The sequence below is a fragment of the Lithobates pipiens genome, unplaced genomic scaffold, assembly GCF_037356315.1.
Source record: "Lithobates pipiens isolate NorthernLeopardFrog02 unplaced genomic scaffold, aLitPip1_a1.2 Scaffold_23, whole genome shotgun sequence".
Taxonomy (NCBI): domain Eukaryota; kingdom Metazoa; phylum Chordata; class Amphibia; order Anura; family Ranidae; genus Lithobates; species Lithobates pipiens.
In genome coordinates this window covers 173,957,310-173,979,305 of record NW_027507785.1, presented here as the reverse complement: position 1 = coordinate 173,979,305, position 21,996 = coordinate 173,957,310, and the positions used below count along the sequence as shown (strand labels likewise).

General features: G+C 41.4%; 1 protein-coding gene across 1 annotated transcript in view; it reads right to left on the bottom strand.

Annotated features, from left to right (window-relative positions):
• The window catches only part of MGST3 (microsomal glutathione S-transferase 3), a 28,852-nt gene extending 9,354 nt beyond the window's left edge, over window positions 1–19,498 (bottom strand). Inside the window, exons 1-4 of the mRNA XM_077452628.1 lie at window positions 19,375–19,498; window positions 8,456–8,579; window positions 4,083–4,156; window positions 588–645 (exon numbers count right to left, since the gene is read on the bottom strand). Of these exons, the coding sequence (XP_077308754.1) occupies window positions 588–645; window positions 4,083–4,156; window positions 8,456–8,572 (249 nt within the window). The 5' untranslated portion in view covers window positions 8,573–8,579; window positions 19,375–19,498. The remainder of the gene's footprint in view (window positions 1–587; window positions 646–4,082; window positions 4,157–8,455; window positions 8,580–19,374) is intronic.
• Window positions 19,499–21,996: the final 2,498 nt, after the last annotated feature.

Below are 21,996 nucleotides of genomic sequence, written 5' to 3'. Positions count from 1 at the left end.
CTTAGTGCTAGGCTCAGGTTTAGGTCTACAGAATGTTGAGGATTAGAGTTCAAATATGAAAAATGTGCATCACATGCAATAAAAATTAGTTGTGCCACATATTTGTGTGCTGAGATTTCTGGTGCCAACACTCCAAAATCAGAAACAATTAGGCTCCATTCACTCCTAGGCGTTTGGAATAGCGGGTGGCAAAATGCAGGATGCAATTGCGATAAATCTCTCTGCAATTGTGGCAAAATCTAAACGAGCTATGCTACATTGTAGCAATTTTGCCATGATTGCAGCAAGATTTATCACCCACCAAATGCGGTAAAATTGTACCGCGATTGGGGTGCGATTAACAAGTAATGGCATTGCAATCGCGAATCCGAAATTGTGGGCAAAATCACTGCGGCTCCTAGGTGTGATTGGAGCATAAACTCAAGCTGAAAATGAATATACTGTAAAAGCATTTCATATTTCCAAAGTTAAAGTTGAAAATCAAAGTGTTTGAACTCGGATCAGCAAACAAAAACAACTTGAAATAGGTTAAGCACAGCCAAGAATGATCCAAAGTGAAGAGCTAACAACAAACATAAATCACTTACCGGATGTGTAAGTCCTCCAGCAGCAAGGAAGAATAAAAAGGGAGGGTATGATTCCAAACTGTAAAATAATGCACAATAAATACAAGGAGCGTTTTGTTTGGTATTTTCAAGCACTGTACAAATGTTTCTGAATGTGTATCAAGTTTTAGGCCCCTTTCACACATGCCGACCGTATGTCCATATTTCATCCATCCGTTTGCAGATGAAATACAGACATACATGCATCCCTATGGGATAGCAGGTGTCTGCGGATGAACATACCACTGACACCCGATATCATCTGTCTCCGCTATGGTCCTATTTTTCTATCCATCTGCAGAGCGGATCGGATGAACGCGGACAGACGGTCCATGTTCATCCGATCCTCCATAGGGGCGAGCGGAGATCTGACAGGGTGGTCCCTGTACAGTGTGCAGGGACCCGCCCTGTCATCCACCGGCTTAAGCTCTGACAGGGTGGTCCCTGTACAGTGTGCAGGGAACCGCCCTGTCATCCGCCGGCTCAGCGGGGATAAATGGAGCGATCCCTGCTGAGCAAGCGGATGTTCACGGGGGTGGGTCATCACGGATCCGTCCTGTGTAAAAGGAGCCTAAAGGTGTTTGTTTCTAGGGCTGGGCAAGGGGAGGAGGCGTTTTTCAGGCACAAATATCCATGCAAACGCATGTGTTGCAGGCTTACAGACGCATCCAGGCAAAAATGACTGAATACGCTCAAAAGAATCTCATGTACTTTTTCGAACGTTGGGAACTGAGCCTTCAAGTGTGAACAGCAGCAATTAGAATGAAATTCTATATATGAAATGCACATTTCTGAGCAGGAAGCCAAGGAAGTGTATTGCTTTGGAGAAAAAAAAAAAACAGTACAGTGAAACCTTGGTTTGAGAGCGTTTTGCAAGACAAGCAAAATTTTTAAATACATTTTGACTTGATATACAAGCAATGTCTTGATATACATGTAGCATCATGTCACAACTGAGTATAAAAGAGAAGAGAGTTGCCTCCAAGTGTAGCAATACAGTTACATTTAATGAAAGTACAACATTTAGAAACTCACATGGTTGATGTTTAAAAACAGACACATCCAAGTATGCAGGCATCCAGGTAAAGTGGTTCACCATAGAACATCCTCCTCACCACCATCAACGTCCCTTCCACACTGCGCTCCATGAGCACTTTAAGCCTAATTTTCAGATCGCTCTACTGCAGGGTAGTCTTCCTGGTCACGATTGCAGACTGACAGCGGTGAGAGCTGGCAGTGTGGAGGACGGTCTATGTGGAAGGCTTTACCCCGGATGCCTGCATACTTAGATGTGCCTCTTTTAATCATCAACCATGAGTTGCTAAAGATTGTACCTTCATTAAATGTAACTATATTGCTACACTAATGCCGCGTACACACGACGGCACTTTCCCGCAGAAAAGGTCCGATGGACTTTCAACGGAGTTCCGATGGAATTCCGAACGAACGGACTTGCCCACAAACGAACGGACCGAAGTCCGTTCATTTTGAACGCGATGACGTGAGATGGGACTAGAAAAGGAAGTTCAATAGCCAGTAGCCAATAGCTTCCCTTGCGTCGTATTTGGTCCGTCGGACCAGCACACAGTCAAACGTTTTTCCTGATAGAAATTGATTCCATCATACAGATTTGAAACATGCTCTATTTGTAGGTCAGTCTGCATTTTTGAAGAAAAAAAGTCAGATGAAGACCACACACGATCCTAATATCTGACGGAATGATGCCATTGGACCTTTTCTGCCGGAAAGTTCGGTCGTGTGTAAGCGGCATTAGAGGCGCCTCTCTTATCTTTTATACTCTGCAGCTCCTGCTGGATTTTGCTTCTTATCCCTTGTGGAGGCTGCCATTTGTGGATGGACATTTTATGGTTACACACCCTATCACATTGCTATAATCTTTTTACATGGACTATAAACTGAAGGACTTATTAATAATAGTTGTGGAACGAATCATCCGAGTTTCCATATTTCTTATGGGGAAATTTGCTTTGATACACAAGTGCTTTGGATTACAAGCATGTTTCAAGAATGAATTATGCTCGCAATCCAAGGTTTTACCGTAGCTAAAGTTTGTTGTCCTAAACGACTTCCTAAAACAATTTTATTATCCTGTCAGTGAGTAACTTATTAGACCTCATGCACACTGGACATTTTTACAGCTGCTCCTGGGGGTGTATGGAGTTTTCTTTTTTTGCCTCTAAACTCTCCTGCATATTAGCCTATGTGTCTAAGCACACATACTGTAAGCTTTTAGCAGAGTTTCAAGGCAGGAAAAAAATCCTTACCGCCAGTGTGTCCAAGAGCAGCAGAGTTAGGACAGAAAAAAATGTTTGACAACCCACGTTAAAGTGGAGATCCCACTGTTCAAATTCATTTTTTTTTTTAGGATGCATATCTTTTTTTAAGAAGGTTTATTTAGATAACTCACATTTGATTAATCCGTGCTGGACTGACGATTTTATATAGGAATAACACTTATATTCCTATTTAATAGCAGTTTCATAGTGCTTGTGGGCATGTGAAGCCCACAAGCACCATCTTCCAGGCTCTGGTGCACCTGAGCGACCAGCATGCACCACCCATTCTTGCGCAAGCGCCATACACTTCAGAAGCTGCCATCACAATGGGTGGTGGCATCAGAAGTGCCCACCCCCGTTGTGATGGCAACAAAGCCCTCTGCGCTGCCCAGTGACTCCTGGGAAATGATGACAGACATCTCCCAGGAGCACTAGCGAGCACAGGCGCTGAGGGAAATGACGTCAGGCTCCTTGGAGAGGAAGAGGCAGATTAAGACCCAACAGACCTGAATTGTTATTTAGATTTAATGCTGCTGATTAATGTAAAAAAAAAGAAAGAAAATAAATTATGACTGGAACTCCGCTTTAATGCTCGGTGCGTTTTAGCGCTTGAGCATTCATTTCAAATAAATGATTTATTCTTGCGCAATGAAATAAATTAACGGCCAAGTGCTTGATGCCTGTTAATGCACATAAACCCTTGTAAAAGCGTTAGACACTTTCTGCAAAACTGCTGCTGCCAGGAGGAAGGCTTCTACGAGAGTTAATAAAAAAAACAAAAAAAAAACAAACAAAAAAAAAAACAAAAAAAAAAAACATCCCGTCTGCATTGCATGACACCCAACTCATATAGCCATCAAAAAACTACAAATGCTAAAGTCAGTTTTTTTTTTTTTTTTTAGATCAAGCTTAGTTTACAGGATACACAACAAACAGCACCCATTTAGGGGTTCCTAGATTGCCAAACTAATAACAAACAGGCACAGGGCAGAATGTGCAACTACCCCCAATGCTGTGTTCCCCGTTTGCATCTCAAGGCTTAATTTTCACTGTTATTTTCAACACCCACATCCCCTTTTTTTCCCCAGCCCTTTGGCTGAACGTCACATCTCATTCTACTGATCAGTAAGGGTACAGGATAAGTAAATCTATGTATGAAATCTCAGAGACATATACTTACGTATTTTGATGTGCCCGCTGTATGCAGTTAAAGATCTTGCCATTTTCTGGATCACTACTGTACATGTCAGGATACTTGTAGGAAAAAAAATGAACAAGCTCAGTTAACATCAGAAATCGCTAACATTTCTCTATTTAAAAAAAAAAAAAAAAAAAAAAAAAAAAAGAAGGGCAGATGAGCTCAATGCAGTACTGCCAGCCTCAAGAAATGTATAGTTACAAAATATTTCAACATAATGTTTGGTAAATGACCAAATCTGCTGACCATGCAGATATGTGCTAATGTTAGGATACCAATTGTGTTTCAGTTTTACAAGTTGTAATACTTATTATAGACAGTAAACACATTTTCAATTTATAATCCATACTGTTTTTTTCAAGTGTTGAGAAGATGGTAAAATGAAAAAAATAAATTAGAGAATCTCTTTATTAAACACCCTTTTAACCCAATGAACGATTCTGTCTAAGCAATGGATAAGTGGAGAGATTAAAAAGACCAGCCCTAACCACACTTTCTAAGTGTTTACAACAGGTCAAGAGGTAGGTACAACAAAAAGACACAGCAAGGTACACATGATACTGTGTAGGTTATGTCCCTTGTGCAGATTCTTCTATTTTTAAGCTATAATACTTCCCAAAGCACTGATTGATTCCTGCTTCACACTGGTGTAATGCAGGAAACTCTGCCATTCAGTGTTGGTTCCTGCATCGCACCTGAATCGCACACTGGTTCACACTTGCATCTGCAATCCACTGGGGGTGTCGATGTAAAGTTAATGACACCCCCAGATCGGTTTGCAGATCGCAGTGTGAACTGTCAAATGGTGCAGGTGTAAAAACCCATGCGATCCAATTCCAGTGCTGACCAAAAAAAAGGGTCCTGCACCATTTTGGTGCGAATGTGATGCGATTTCAGCCTGTTTGAATGGCTGAATTCGCATCGCACAGACATCACATGTGATCTGCACAGCAATGCAGTGTGAATCAAATACAATGTCTGATCACACGAGAGCGTCTCAGGCAGACCAGGAGTTCTAACATCACATGCTGCATTCTTGTCCCAGGTCAGATACTCAGAAAGAATGCAAACAGGTGGTGAGCAATGGTAACATTGTAGGGGACATTTATCAAGAAAATTAGTGAAACACTTCTGGAAAGTCAATGCAACATGTACAGTGCTGTGAAAAGTATTTGACTCCTTCCTGATTTTTTATTTGTTTTGCATATTTCTCACACTTAAATGATTCAGATAAAACTAATTTTAATATTACACAAAGATAACCCGAGTAAATCCACAACAGTTTTTATTATTTGAATTTATTAAGGGAATAAAGATGTTCAAACCTGCCTGGCCCTATGTGAAAAAGTAATTGCCCCCTCCCACGCTGAATCATGAATGAACTGCGATTAACCACAATTTCTTGGAAGGCAGAGTTAAATTTCACTTGCCACACCCAGGCCTGATTACTGCCAGACCTGTTGAATCAAGAAATCACATAAATAGAAGCTGTCTGACAAAGTGAAGCACGCCAACAGATCACAAAAAGCCAAACATCATGCCACAATCTAAAAAACAAAAAAAACATCAAGAACAGATTAGAAACAAACATGAATCAGTCTTGGTAGGCCATTTCTAAGGCTTTGGAACTCAAGTGAACCATGGGGAGAGCTATTATTCACAAATGGAGATAACTTGGAACAGTGGTGAACCAAGAGTGGCCGGCCTACATAAATGACTCCAAGAGTACGACGACTCATCCAGGAGGTCATAAAAGAACCCAAAACATCCAAAGAACTGCAGGCCTTACTTGCCTCAGGTAAGATCAGAGTTCATGATTCAACAATAAGAAAGAGACTGGGCAAAAATGGCATCAATGGGAGAGTTCCAAGGCCGAAGCCACTGCTGATCAAAAAGAACACAAAGGCTCATCTCACATTTACCCCCAAAAAAAATCTTGATTATCCACCAAGACTTTTAGGCAAATATTCTGTGGACTGATGAGACAAAAATGTAAACTTTTTGAAGGTGTACGTCGCATTACATCTGGCATAAAACTAACACAGCATTTCATAACAAGAACATCATACCATCAAGTCAGACGTGGTGGTAGTGTGATGGTCTGGGGCTGCTTTGCAGCTTCAGGACCCGGACGACTTACCATAATTGATGGAGCCATGAATTCTGAGCTCTACCAGAAAATCCTTAAGGAGAATATCTGGCCATCAGTTTGTGATCCCAAGCTCAAGTGCACTTGGGTTATGCAGCAGGACAATGATCCGAAAGACAACAGCAAGTCCACCTCCAAATGGTTCAAACAAAACAACGTTTAGGTTTTGGAGTGGCCTACTAAAAGCCCGGACTTAAATCCAATTGAGATGCTGTATCATGACCTTACACAGACCGTTCATGCTGGAAAACCCTCCAATGTGGCTGAATTAAAACAATTCTGCAAAGAGTGGGTCAAAATTGCTCCATAGCAATGTGAAAGTTATTAGGTTTAGGGGGCAATTACTTTTTCACATAAAGCCAGGCAGGTTTGGACAGCTTTTTTGCCTTAATAAATGAAACCATCATTTAAAAACTGCATTTTGTATTTACTCGGGTTATCTTTGTGTAATAATAAAAATAGTTTGATGATCGGAGTCATTTAAGTGTGACAAATATGCAAAAAAAAAAATAAAATAAAAAAATCAGAAAGGGGGCAAATACTTTTGCACAGCATTATATTGGCAACCTTTTTCTGGAATCCTAGGCACAAAACAATACAGATCTGATCAGGTCTGCAATAGCTGCAGATGATGAGACAGACTTTCACTGTAAACAGAAGCATAATGGGGCAGTGGTCAAAGACAGGTTTCATTCCGTGGCAGTGATACTTTAGCACCAGAGGAAGGAATTTATGTATCAAGCTGAACACCAAGGGAGAGGGAGAAGGAAATATAGAAATATATATATATTTTTTTTTTCCTACCCAGGGAAAGTGCGTGTACATTTGATCTGTGTGAACAGGGCAAAAAAAAAAAAAAAAAAGAAGATTTTACTGGAATATTTCCTGTGGTCAAATGTTTTTCATTGACATGAACCAGAAAATGTACTTTACTACTAAAAAGGTATTTCCCATGATACTTAGCACCATCTAGTGGCCAACTGTTTTTCATTTTATATCAATGAAAAATCTCCGACAAGCATAGGAAATAGCCTACCAACATTATTTTGTTTGGCCCCATTTGCAAGGAAACCATTTATTTTTGTTTACAAACTTTTTAATTAGAAGGTTTCAAAAAGTGGTACAGAGAAACTAGCATCTGAAAACAGAATATCAGATTGGTACAGAAAATGACAAAAAGTACAAAACATGACTAAGATAGCCCAGTATATAAAAATTTTACAAAAAGGGAAAAAAAAGAGAAGACCTCAACATTACCATACAGATATATGCAGTTCTAAACATCGAGACTCACTCAAAGTGCAATGATCAAACCAAATAGAAGATTTAAGCTCATAATAAGGCATACTGCGGTATAAAGCGTGAGAGTTTTTACTCTTTACCTATGGACGCTACACAAAGTTTAACCTAGGAGAGTGGAACTGAAGGAGTTCTTCAATGTAAAGTGACTACCCAATAGATAGCAACACAGATTGTGTGGGTTAGTCTCATCTGTAATGTAGCTTCTGTGATTGAAGTAAATAATATACAATGGGTTGTGCAAGGAAACCATTTAACTGTGTGATCTGCTATGCAATTATTTTTATAAATACACCCTTTAGAGTAAATCTGCCACATAATCTCTCACTGATCAGTACTGCCTTGCTATGCAACAGAATTGATAAATGCCCCCTTGTGGAGAAGTGGGAGAAAAAAAAAAAAAAAACACACACACACGGCTTCAGCATTGGTGCGAGGCTGCAGCTGTCTCGAAGCCCGAAAACTGAGCGATCACATGACCACTGATCAGTCAATTCTCTGGTCCACTCTGAGCACAGGACGGTGATTGTCAGTCTGTCCCCTCAGCTGTCACTGGAGCACAGGGCAGGAGTGGCTGGCTCAGGCTCTCAGTGGTGCACTGAGAGGCTGATCCAGCCGCCAATCAGGCATCTGGGTGGATCCTAACATTATTGGGATACATCCAGAGACTGAAGCGGCTTGGTGACATCAGCCGACAACAGGCTTCAGCCCACTGTCGGCTGATTCTGGGTCACAGGAGTGTTCAAGTCAATGCACTCCTGTGACCCACAGGAAAAGTACGGGCAAAAGATATTAGGTCAGACTTCTGTTTTAATAATCCACTGCTTTTTATAATGAGGAATTACACTGTTAACATGTTATGTTCTGAGAAACAAGAACATAGTTGAAGAACATGCCGGCTTCTTACCTCTACTTTATACTGCTTGCGAGCTTTTGACACCTTGATAGCCAGATGAGCCACCATAACAAAGCTGGCTGCCCCTGTGAGGATCACATATCCATGTTCTTTGGAAAGGACCACCATCTTGAATCTGTAAACGATGACAAAATAGATATGGATGTGACAATATAGATTAAACTCTACAAATCAGAACTGTACTACTCTATTGTAATCTTCAGCTGGCACTCCTTTACAGAATCACATGGGGTAAAGCCCAGTTCCAGGCAAAATTATACCCCCTCCCATAATAATAATAAAAACAAAACTTGTTTTGGGCTGCTTTCACACTACAATGCGTGTATAACATGCTATGCATTTGAGAAAAAAAAAAAAACACATAGCAAGTTTTAAAGAGGAAGTAAACCCTGATGGGTTTTACTTCCTCTTTTTTCCCCCCTGCAAAGTAAAAGCATAATGGGCTAGTATGCACCGCATTATGTTGCACTTACCTGCAAACAAAGCCCGCAATGTCCCCGCTGGTGGCCACATCCATCCCTCTTCATTCTGGCGCCATGGACTCCGGCTGTGTGACTGGCCGGAGTCACATGCACGTGGGAGCCACCAGTCACGGCTCTTTTTCAGTGTGCATGCGCCAATGACATTAGCACAAGCGTATATGGTAAATATCTCCTAAACCGTGCTTATTATAGGCTTACCTGTAAGTAAAAGTGATGTAACTAGGTTTACAACCACTTTAAATGCGGTGCATTAAATATTACCGCAATGTATCTGAATAGTTGGTTGTTAAGGACGTTAAGGGACTGGCTCCTTAACAACCATCTATTCACTGGTTATTAAAGATGCCAGTAGGTGTTGGTTCTTCTAGTCATTGGTTGTTAAGTAGCCGTCACCCATAACTACCACTTAGAACTACACTCCATTACATCCTTGGTGGTCAACATGCTCCGGCTCCTCTTGTGCAGGAGTGATGCCATCATTGAAGGAGGAAGGGTCCAGAAAGACGGGCGGAACAGCCAGGAGCATGAGCGCAGAGAATGTGAGAGGGGGCAGCGGAACAGACTCCTCCACAGAAGCAGGATGGTGACCACAATAGGGTGGGAGAATGCGCGCGGGGGGCGGAGGAGGACACTGTTTGTTTATATATCAGTATGTGTCGGTGTTCTGCCAAAAACTGGCCCCCATCTGATGGAGTGCTCCGTACTGCGCAAACATGCGACGGGGTGGACAAGGAGACTCCAAAAGTCTCTGAAAGATGAACGGCGCCTGCGCACTTGCTAGTACCTTCTGCCCCGAGTCCAGATTCAAGTCCTACTATGCAAGTGGACATACGGTAGCACTTAGTAACAGGGCCGCACGCCACGCTTCGCTCTGCAATTTTTTATTCTAACTCTATATCCACTTGGATGGTGGGGTTTGAACCTGGACTCAGGCGCCGTTCATCTTCAGAGACCTTCAGCGTCTCCTTGTCCTCCGTAGTGCGCAAGCGCAGTACAGGGCGGAAACCCTATTCGACGGGGGACAGTATTTGACAAGACACCGGCTTCTTAACAATCAGCTATTCATTCATTTATCTCACACCCTGATGCATTTTTTTGGTGTGTTACCCATTGACTTAAAACGCAAGGTGCATCTCTGGTGCGCTTTTGAAAAGCACAAGAAAGATGCTGCATGCAAGACTTTTCAAATCATTAGCGCAAACGCAGAGCAGCAATGAAAAAAAAAAAAATATATACATATATATATATATATATATATATATATATTTTTAGGATTTAAAGGGTAATTTTGGTGCGCTTTTGTCACTCTGGAAATGCGTCTTCTAGCGCAGAAAAAGCATGTAGGTGTAAAAGAGCCCTTACTTACCTATGTCCACTGCAATAATGTCCCTTCGCCAGCCCCTCTTCCAAGTGTGGAGAATGGTGGGCCACAACTGCAATCTCTGCCCACGATGACCAGTCCCTTTGTCCCAACATCATCATGCCACATATCTTCAGGACCCGAGAGAAACCTGCTGCTGTAAAGCCAATAGCAAGTGCTCCTGTCCATCAGCTAGCAACAAGGCCAAACAGAAGAATGACCTTTTGACTTCAGAATTGGGTAATAAAAAGGGGCTTTCCAGATTTTGGATTTTTTTTACAACTAAGAAGCTGAATGGTTAAGGTTTAAGTAGGAGGACCTGATGTCCAGAGATCACAGTGCAAGTCTCAAGCCGTTCACTGCATGAATCCAAAGGTAGGTCTACTGAATGTTATGATCAAACTCCTCAAAAGCATCTATTATCTAACAGGAATAATTGTAACAACAATTTTATATTTAGATTATCAAATGTAACCAAGTCAGTCATCCCATAACAATTCATATAATACACATAGTAAAGTATACTGATGTAACATACAGCATGGAGCATATGCAGCCAAGCTTAGTAGTTGTGGGAAAGAGAAAAGTGGGGCAGATGAGGTCATGATTCCCCCCTTGTCCAATCAGAGAACGCCTTGTGTCCAATGAAAAATTCAAGACGTTTCCTGAATGCGTAAGGTGGGGGAGTGAGACGCTGCGTTTAGTGTAAGAAATGGGGAGCCGTTCAATACTCAGAATCATCATATCCTGTATGGAGCACAAGCCATTACAACCATTTGCAGCATCCCCAGCAGCCCTCTGGAGGTGGCTTATGAAGAATTGGGTTGTACCAAGCTGGACCAAAGTCCAATTTTTTTTCCAAGATAATGCCTAGAGTTCTTCTTTAAAAGCTGAATTCCAGGCAGAGATGAAATACACATATATTATTGCAACAAATCAAATAAATGGTGTTGCGCTCCCTTAAACTAAATAATATTAATCCATAAAGTGCTAACCAATAAAAACATAAATTATCTGTGCATAAATTCTGATTCCCGTGATAAATCGTGATCATTGATCAAAGTGACTAGTGCAACAAAGCATTCCAAACGAATATATATATATAAGAAATAGAAACCACATATATAAAATTGCATAGACCAAAGTAAAAATCGCATAAAATCACCCAGTGATAGTGATGAATACCAATAAATAGATTTTCTTACTCGGTGTAAATAGAAACACATAAAATCACATAAATAGAAAAGAAATCGCATATACCCATAAAGTGATAAATGCAAATAAATAAAGTATCACACAAAGTGTGTATAAAGCAAAATTAAATAGTGAAACATTCAGTGCAGACAAATGTAGAAGTCTCTCAAACTGCAAACAAAAATAAAAAAGTGGCAAAAAAAAATCCGTAAAGTGCTTCTCGTAGTAGCAGGTGCAATACAACGTAAACTGTGCACACTCTGGTGTCTCTTCAGTGTCCCGCAGTTAACATATAGGGTGGCCCCTTACCTTACTGCTGTAAGGCAAACAGCATAACGAGACCAAGGTCTCAGATGATGACAGCGGTGTACCCTTAGTTCCAAGCTAGGAGGACTTCTCCCCACATTAAGGCAGGATCTCACAGAGAAGGAAACAGTAGGGCTCCAAATGGTGAAGTATGTATACACTTTTATTACAAAACTCAAACAAATGGAAAGGTACTCACAAACATCAGATAAAAAACGCCAGATAGTTTAAAATGTTCCTTTTCGTCTCTCAGACGTGGCTTCCCGTATCCACAAGCACTTCCTTCCCACGCGTATCCCTGATGAAGTCACATGACGATACGCGCGGGAAGGAAGTGCTTGTGGATACAGGAAGCCACGTCTGAGAGACGAAAAGTAACATTTTAAACTGCTATCTGGCGTTTTTAAACTGATTTGTTTGTGAGTACCTTTCCATTTGTTTGAGTTTTGTAATAAAAGTGTATACATACTTCACCATTTGGAGCCCTACTGTTTCCTTCTCTGTGAGATCCTGCCTTAATGTGGGGAGAAGTCCTCCTAGCTTGGAACTAAGGGTACACCGCTGTCATCATCTGAGACCTTGGTCTCTTTATGCTGTTTGCCTTACAGCAGTAAGGTAAGGGGCCACCCTATATGTTAACTGCGGGACACTGAAGAGACACCAGAGTGTGCACAGTTTACGTTGTATTGCACCTGCTACTACGAGAAGCACTTTACGGATTTTTTTGCCACTTTTTTATTTTTGTTTGCAGTTTGAGAGACTTCTACATTTGTCTGCACTGAATGTTTCACTATTTAATTTTGCTTTATACACACTTTGTGTGATACTTTATTTATTTGCATTTATCACTTTATGGGTATATGCGATTTCTTTTCTATTTATGCGATTTTATGTGTTTTTATTTACACCGAGTAAGAAAATTTATTTATTGGTATTCATCACTATCACTGGGTGATTTTATGCGATTTTTACTTTGGTCTATGCGATTTTATATATGTGGTTTCTATTTCTTTTTATATATATATATATATATATATATATATATATATATATATATATTTGTTTGGAATGCTTTGTTGCACTAGTCACTTTGATCAATGATCACGATTTATCACGGGAATCAGAATTTATGCACAGATAATTTATGTTTTATTGGTTAGCACTTTATGGATTAATATTATTTAGTTTAAGGGAGCGCAACACCATTTATTTGATTTGTTGCTATATGTTTCAGTGGTAGGGCTTATACCTCTGTCGGTGTTTGGCTGCAACCCTAATTGAGGCTTAATAGATTTTTGATAGCGCAGGGATACTTTTGTCTATTACACATATATTATTGCAGCTCTGTATTAAGTTTTTTTTTCTCTTTTAAAGAAGGCATTGTAGTATAGCCGATTTAGCCGTTTGCATGGAATTCACCTGTAACTGCATGCAAGTGTTAGGTTTTAGAAGCAAAGAGTTGGCACACTAAACATTGATAAGATCAAATTTTTCTCTATTTATGCACTTTGTAAGTGGTTAGGGAAAAAAATAAAAATAATTATGATTGATAATTTTTCATAGACTGGCAGCATGGAGATGCTTTGTTCATTAATACAATTGTATACCGATCGATAAGATTACATTGTGGAATCATAATATCACATCATGATCTTAAATTATATAGTGATTTAGAAACATCTTAAATGAATAGTTTAAAATGATAATAAATTATGATTATAAGAAATCAAACAAAATCAGATTGATTGGTAAATAAATGATTGATTATCACAGCATGTATGGCCACCATAAAAAGCACAGGAACGAGGCAGACGAAGCTAAGAGCACATTCAACATGGTTGCGTGTCGCCAGACTGGAGGATAATTCAGCTGGTTTTATGGAGTGGGTGTGACAGACACACCTAACCTAATGCTGTCTCAGCAATGCAGTTAACCATCAAGTGCCAGCTTGTAATACCTCCGTCATTGCCAGGCCAGTTTTCAGTTTTATGTGCTGTCTACACTCTACTCAAATGTCATTTTCTACCAATTTTATGAGACAAGTAGAGCTTCATTGGTGGTATTTAATAACCACTGAGATTATTATTTGTTTTTTATTATATAAAAAGGAAAAAAAAAATATGTAAAGAAAAACGAATCAAAACGACAAAAAAAAATCTTTTAATCATTTTTGGGTAAATAAAAATGCCAGGACAGTACAAAAATCCCCTAAATGACCCCTTTAAGAATTTAGTAATAAAGAAACATGCTGTTTTTTAGAGGGTTAAAAGCTTGGTTATGGCGCACTAATACACGATTGTTTAGGTCATATACAGTGCCTTGCAAAAGTATTCACCCCCCCCCCCCCCCTCTGCATTTTTTGAGTTTTGTTGCCTCACAACCTGCAATTAACATGGATTGTTTGAGGATTTGCATCATTTACAGAACATGCCCACAACTTTAAAGATTTTTTTTTTTATTATTGTGAAGCAAACAACAAATAGGACAAAATAACAGAAAAGGTCAATGTGCATAACTATTCACCCCCCTAAAGTCAATACTTTGTAGAGCCACCTTTTGCGGCTATCACAGCTCCAAGTCACTTTGGATAAGTCTCTATGAGCTTGTCACATCTTACCACTGGGATTTTTGCCCATTTCCTCCTTGCAAAACTGCTCAAGCTCCTTCAAGTTGGATGGTTTGCACTTGTGAACAGCAATCTTTAAGTCTGACCACAGATTTTCTATTTGATTGAGGTCTGGGCTTTGACTAGGCCATTCCAACACATTTACATGTTTCCCCTTAAATCACTCAAGTGTTTCTTTAGCAGTGTGTTTGGGGTCATTGTCCTGCTTGAAGGTGAACCTCCATCCTAGCCTCAAATCACACAGAGTGGTACAGGTTTTGCTCAATAATATAACTGTATTTAGCACCATCCATCTTTCCCTCAACTCTGACCAGTTTCCCAGTCCCGACTGCTGAAAAACATGGGGATGGTGTTCTTTGGGTGATGTGATATGTTGGGTTTGCGCCAGACATAACGTTTCTTTTGATGGCCAAAAAGTTAATTTTAGTCTCATCAGAACAGAGTTTCCTCCATACATTTTGGGAGTCTCCCACATGCCTTTTCGCAAACTCAAAACGTGCCATTTTGTTTTTTTGCTGAAAGTTAAAGGCTTTCTTCTGGCCACTCTGCCATAAAGCCCAACTCTATGGAGCGTAAGGCTTATTGGCATCCTATGTACAGATATTCCAGTCTCTGCTGTGGAACTCTGCAGCTCTTCCAGGGTTGCCTTAGGTCTACTGTACTGCCTGATTAATGCCCTCCTTGCCCAGTCCGTGAGTTTTGGTGTGCGACCGTCTCTTGGCAGGTTTGCTGTTGCGTCATGTTCTTTTTGGTTATGATGGATTTGATGGTGCTCCTAGGGATCATCAAAGATTTGGATATTTTTTATAACCTAACCCTGACTTGTACTTCTCAACAACATTGTCCCTTACTTGTTTGGAGAGTTCCTTGGACTTCATGGCACTGTTTGGTTAGTGGCACCTCTTGCTTAGGTGTTGCAGCCTCTGGGGCCTTTCAAAAAGGTGTGTATATGTAATGACAGATCATGTGACAGAGTGCACACAGGTGGACATCATTTCACTAATTATGTGACTTCTGAAGGTAATTGGTTGTACCAGAGCTTTTCATGGGCTTCATAACAAAGGGGGTGAATACATACGCACATGCCAATTATCAGTTCTTTATTTCTGAAAAATTGTTTTATGTATATATTTTCCTAATTTTACTTCACCAACCTAGACTACTGTGTTCTGATCCATCACATATAATTCAGATTAAAAAGCAAAATCGGTAAAAAGCCAAGGGGGTGAATACTTTTGCAAGGCACTGTACAAGTGGGGTGGAGGTGATAGATCACGTGTAAGAGAGGAGGAGGTAAAAAGGTAATATAAGTACAAATCAATGAGCAGCTCCTGCTGCAGACCCATTCATTCATTGTTCAATTCAAAGAATTTATTCTATCCTCTGTTGTAAGAGGAAGGGGAGGGATCTACCATGCAATCTACTTTTTTTTTGTTTTTTTACATTGTGACCGCAGTGATTGGATATCACAGGCATCACAAGGTATATTCACAGCCACTCAGTACACAGTATGTATACACTATAACTAGTCAAAAATTATAATATAAAAAAACACAACTAAGTGAATAATAAAAATGTACTCTATAACTCATACAATAATCAAGTGTACAGAAAAAAAAAAAAAAAAAAAATTATTTTATATATATATATATATATATATATATATATATATATATATATATATATATATATATATATATATATATATATATATATATACACTCAAAAATGATATATAAGCAGCAGTTCCTCATAAAGACGTAGTCATGAGCATACAGTGGTAAAGTGCACAGAATTTTTTGTGAACAATCAGAAATATTATGAATAGAGTGCTCAGAAATTATATATAAGAAAACAGTTCTTCATCAAGATGTAATCGTGGGCATAACAGTCATAAGTGTTTCTTCTCAAAAAATCCTATGCGGGTACAAGAGAGAGAATTTCCTTCACCAAACACCGTGCTGATAAATGGTAAAAATGCGCGCTTACCAAATCCCAGAATCAGAAAGGCATTTGATATTAGAAATCTTAGGGGTCATCACACAGGGACATCACCTCGTTTTCACGTGGTTGGACCATTCATAAAAGGCAAGCAAAGACTCCCATAGCTTAAAACCGTAAACCAAAATCTTTTATTCCATTATAATTGGGTGGTCTTGACGTGCTTGACGCAAATCACGTGACATTTGGGCGTTCGCTTTGCCGGCAGGCTTTTCTTAACGCTGATTTGACCTTTATGTTTGTGAGTATGTTTTTTATTATGGAATAAAAGATTTTGGTTTACGGTTTTACGCTATGGGAGTCTTTGCTTGCCTTTTATGAATGGTCCAACCACGTGAAAACGAGGTGATGTCCCTGTGTGATGACCCCTAAGATTTCTAATATCAAATGCCTTTCTGATTCTGGGATTTGGTAAGCGCGCATTTTTACCATTTATCAGCACGGTGTTGGTGAAGGAAATTCTCTCTCTTGCACCCGCATAGGATTTCTTGAGAAGAAACACTTATGATTATTGGACTGTTATGCCCACGATTACATCTTGATGAAGAACTGTTTTCTTACATATAATTTCTGAGCACTCTATTCATAATATTTCTGATTGTTCACAAAAATTCTGTGCACTTTACCACTGTATGCTCATGACTACGTCTTTATGAGGAACTGTTGCTTATATATCATTTTTGAGCACTTTATATATATATTTTTTTTCTGTACACTTGATTATTGTATGAGTTATAGAGTACATTTTTATTATTCACTTAGTTGTTTTTATATTATAATTTTTGACTAGTTATAGTATATACATATTATTCTGTTATAGGTTTTAGATATATTTTTTTTAGATTTTTGGAATTGTGAGCGCGGTTGAAATTTCTGACTTGTATGCTTTATAGGTGTGTATCACATCGTATCAATCGCAGCCTTTAGATATTTAGACTGATTGTTGAGAGATTTCTTTAGCGCAGTATTTTTTTCCCAAATTTTTACTCAGTACACAGTGGTTTGTAGCTGGAACAGCCGTCCATGGTCTTTATTTCAGAGGACTTTTATAAATGGTGGTGGGTGAAAAACAGTCCACCAATCGGTCATTCATAAACACACTGTGGCAGACAAGGGGTTAAACACCAATGTGGTGGGACTGGCGTTCAGGGAGATTAGAACTGCTTAAAGGAACTCGTCTAGGTAAGAAACAAGGATTTTCATAAACAAATGGCAGCAAAGTGAGAATAAGCATTGGGAAGGCCCTGTCACCTTGTCCATTCAGGGCAGACAATGTCTGTTTAACACTCACCTGGACCACTTATTTCTACTTACCTGCACAGTACTTCTTCCACCTCAATAGACTTGTATGGGGAGACTGTGACCCTCCAGGATGCAATGTTGGAGCCTAGCAGCCAAGTACCATTACAACACTGTCCCCTGGTGGAGGGGGTGATGTCACCGCCCCCTGTAAGCCCCAACACCAGTGAACACTGGGCAGTCTGTCCTTATTAGAAGGAAAGGAAGGACTGAGGGAAAGTGTGAGCCCAGGAGGCACAGGGGCAATGTACAGTCACAGCCAGCAGTCTGCAATCACAGGATGAAATAAGCAGCAGCTGTGCACAGTTCCAATGGCTATTTGTGTATTGCACCGTGTGCATATCGGGGCATAAACATTGAATACAGACTTTCTGCTATCTAGGCTGGGTTCAGGAGAGAAGGCACTGGTGATGTAACCTTCCCAGGGGGCACCCGAGGCCCTGTATAGTATAGTACCAGTTGCAGCGTGTTTTTGGTGCGTTCCAATGCGTTTTTGATGCTTTCCAGTACAGTAGAAGTGCAGCATGTTCTACTTTTTTTCTGGAACTGGAACGCACTGGTGTGAACTATGCCATTGGAAACCATATAACCTACTTTCCATGCGATTTTGATGCAGAAAAAAAACGCACTGGACTGCATGTGGTGTGAACTGGCCCTAAATCCACTTCCCCATGCGTGACAGACTGATGGAACAGGTTGTCAATTGTAATGAGTAAACCAAAAGGAAGCTGTTACTATACTGGGCCAGCCAATCACAGGTAGCCGAAGCATTCCATGGCTGCCTATGATTGGCCCAGTACAGCGACAGCTTGGAATTAAAATCAGCTAGCTGCCTGTGATTGGCTGGCCCAGTACAGTGACAGCTTCCTGGCAGGATCACTCTGGTGGGTCTGGACCAGGATCAGACCATGTCTGCACTCATCAAGGATGAGCTCAGGCGTGTTCGCATGGTTCACGTGCAGAGCCCACCATGAAATCGGTACAGTGCAGCGCTAATCACAGGCAGTGAGACATTGCCCCGATGTGCGGCTGCAGAGATCGAAAATGTCTCACTGCCTATGATCAGCGCAGTGGCGGCTTCCTGGCGGGCTCTGCATGTGAACACGCCTGAGCTCATCCTTACTCATCACTTGATTCTTCCTCAATCATTTATGGAGGAGTGTGTGGCCACCATTATATTGGGCCATCTACTATCTGCCATGTGGAGTTCTGTCTAGACCGATCAGTCATTTTGATGAAATGACTTTATTTTGCTTGAAATCAATGGATAAGAAAGTGTGCACCAGTTCACAGATCCGATCCTGCGATCGGATGGTAAGGTGTATGGCCCATCACACATCCCTGTACACTCCATATAGGAAAGCACTGCCCTGGTGTCACTCAGGATTCCTCCCGTCACACACACCGCACTGTGTCCAGTACGGGAAGAAGGAGATCGGTGACCTCGGAGTGCACTGATCGGTCCCCGGCTCGTCCTTCCTCACCACCTTCAAGGTGACACAAACCGGAAACCGCTCCCGGAGGAATCCTCACTACTCTCCTCCACCGGCACTGTGTGACCCCATAGAGGACTGGGCTGTACAGGAGGCCCCCCACGTGTGCTACCTACCTGTCCGTATGTACTAACAATCATATCACCTACCTGAACTTCTACCGTCCGGACCTGACAACCTACAACACACCGCCTGAGGAGCCGAACTGAGAGCAGGAGGAGGGGAAGGGGCGGAGACTCCGTACATGCCCCGCCCTCAGAGGACGTGCTCCACAACGTAACACTTGTATGAAGTAATAATATACAGTGTTCATGTAAATACAGTATTATGTATACAGTATATCACACAAGTCAGTACACCCCTCACAGTTATGGAAAGATTTTATTATATCTTCTCATGTGACAACACTGAGGAAATGACACTTTGCTGCAATGTAAAGTAGTGAGTAGGCAGGGGCGGACTGACCATTCGGCCACTTGGGCAATGCCCGAGGGCCCCGGGCCACTAGGGGGCCCCATCAGGGTTGCCAACCTCAGTAAAACCAGGGACAGTATGTAAAAATCTGTGTTTTTTTTTTACATCTGTCTCTGAAATGTCCCTTACTGACATCCTTTTGGTCTAAAAATCCAGAGATTATAGCTGCCCCACCCCTCCAGTACCTTCTCAGCCAATAGAAACATGTCTGTGTATACTGTGTGATTGTATACTGTGTGTGTGTATACTGTGTGGTCCCATAAGCTCTGATTGTCTGGGGGCCCCATAATCTCCTATTGCCCGGGGGCCCCATGAGTTGTCAGTCCACCCCTGTGAGTAGGCCCCTTTCCCACATGCGGACCATTCAGATCCGCCTGTCAGTTTTTTCAGTTTTGTCATAGGTGACATGTCCGCTGACATCTGATCCGCTCCGCAAAATCCACACAGATGGATGTCCTATTTCCATCCGTCTGGCATATCGGATCGGATGGACAGGGTCCATAATCATCCGACCCCCCCATAGAGGAAAGTGGACTCTCTGACAGGTCCGTCCCCACAGAATGCAGAGACAGACTTGTCACCAGCCGAGTAGTAAAAACGGACAGCCCCATGTGAAAGGGGCCTTACAGTGTAAATTTGCTGTCCCCTCAACATAACTCAACACACAGTCATTAATGTCTAAACCGCTGGCAAAAAAAGTGAGTACACCCCTAAGTGAAAATGTCCAAATTGGGCCCAATTAGCCATTTTCCTTCCCTAGTGTCATATGACTCGTTAGTGTTACAAGATCTCAGGTGTGGATGGGGAGCAGGTGTGTTCAATTTAGTGTTATTGCTCTCACTCCCTCATACTGGTCACTGGAAGTTCAACATTGCACCTCATGGCAAAGAACTCTCTGAGGATCTGAAAAAAATAATTTGGTTCAGATGGTGTCAAGGGTGTGTGGCGGTAACCAGTTCAGAAGTACAAAGACAAGTTTGTCTTGCCTATAGTCAAACATGATGGTGGGAGTGTCATGGTCTGGGGCTGCATTAGTGGTGCTGGGACTGGGGAACTACAGTTCATCGAGGGAACCATGAATGCCAACATGTACTGTGACATACTGAAGCAGAGCATGATGCCCTCCTTTTGAAGACTGGGCCACAGGGCAGTATTCCAACATAACAACCCCAAACACACCTCCAAGGCAACCACTGTCTTGCTAAAGAAGCTGAGGGTAAAGGTGATGGACTGGCCAAGCATGTCTCCAGGCCTAAAACTCAGGCCGCGTACACACGCGGGGACTGTTCGCTCAACTTTGTCCGCTGAACAGTGTTTCGGCAGACAGTCCGCTCGTGTGTGGGCTTTCAGCGGACAGTTTCAGCGGACAGTCTGCTGAACAAAGTTTTTCGGAAATTCCGAAAAACAGTCCCCTCGTGTGTAGGCTTGTTCGTCAAACTAAGTTCCGCGCATGCTCAGAAAGGATTTACACGCCAAAGTTTGCATTGCAGTGTATAGGACGTCGTTTTCTAGTCCCGTCGTACGTGCCGTTCACATCATCGCGCACGGTTTCAGCGGACTGTTCGTTCGTCGTGTGTGGCCAAGTCCGTCCATGCTAATTTTGAGCGGACTGTCCGCTGAAACTGTTTGACGGACAAAGTTGAGCGAACAGTCCCCGCGTGTGTACGCGGCCTTATTGAGCATCTGTGGGGCATCCTCCAATGGAAGGTGGAGGAGCACCGGGTCTCTAACATCCACCAGCTCTGTGATGTCATCATGGAGGAGTGTAAGAGGACTCCAGTGGCAACCTGTGAAGCTCTGGTGAACTCCATGCCCAAGAGGGTTGAGGCAGTGCTGGAAAATAATGGTGACCACACAAAATATTGACACTTTGGGCCCAATTTGTACATTTTCACTTAGGGGTGTACTCACTTTTGTTGCCGGTGGTTTAGACACTAATGGCTGTGTGTTGAGTTATTTAGAGGGGACAACAAATTTACACTGTTATACAAGCTGTACGCTCACTACTTTACATTTTAGCAAAGTTTAATTTCATCAGTGTTGTCACATGAAAAGATATAATAAATTATTCACAAAAAGGGGTGTACTTACTTTTGTGAGATACTGTACATAATACGTGCTTCACAATGTGTGACTTGTATAAAGTAATCTACAGTGTTCCTCTATATACATACAGTGATATAAAGAGGTGCCCCCACAGTGTGTCAAGGAGCAGTCCTGGGGGATATATTCTTCTATTTCTGATTATGTAAAATACCCCCCAGACATACAACTGGGATGGGAAGTTTTGTGTTTCA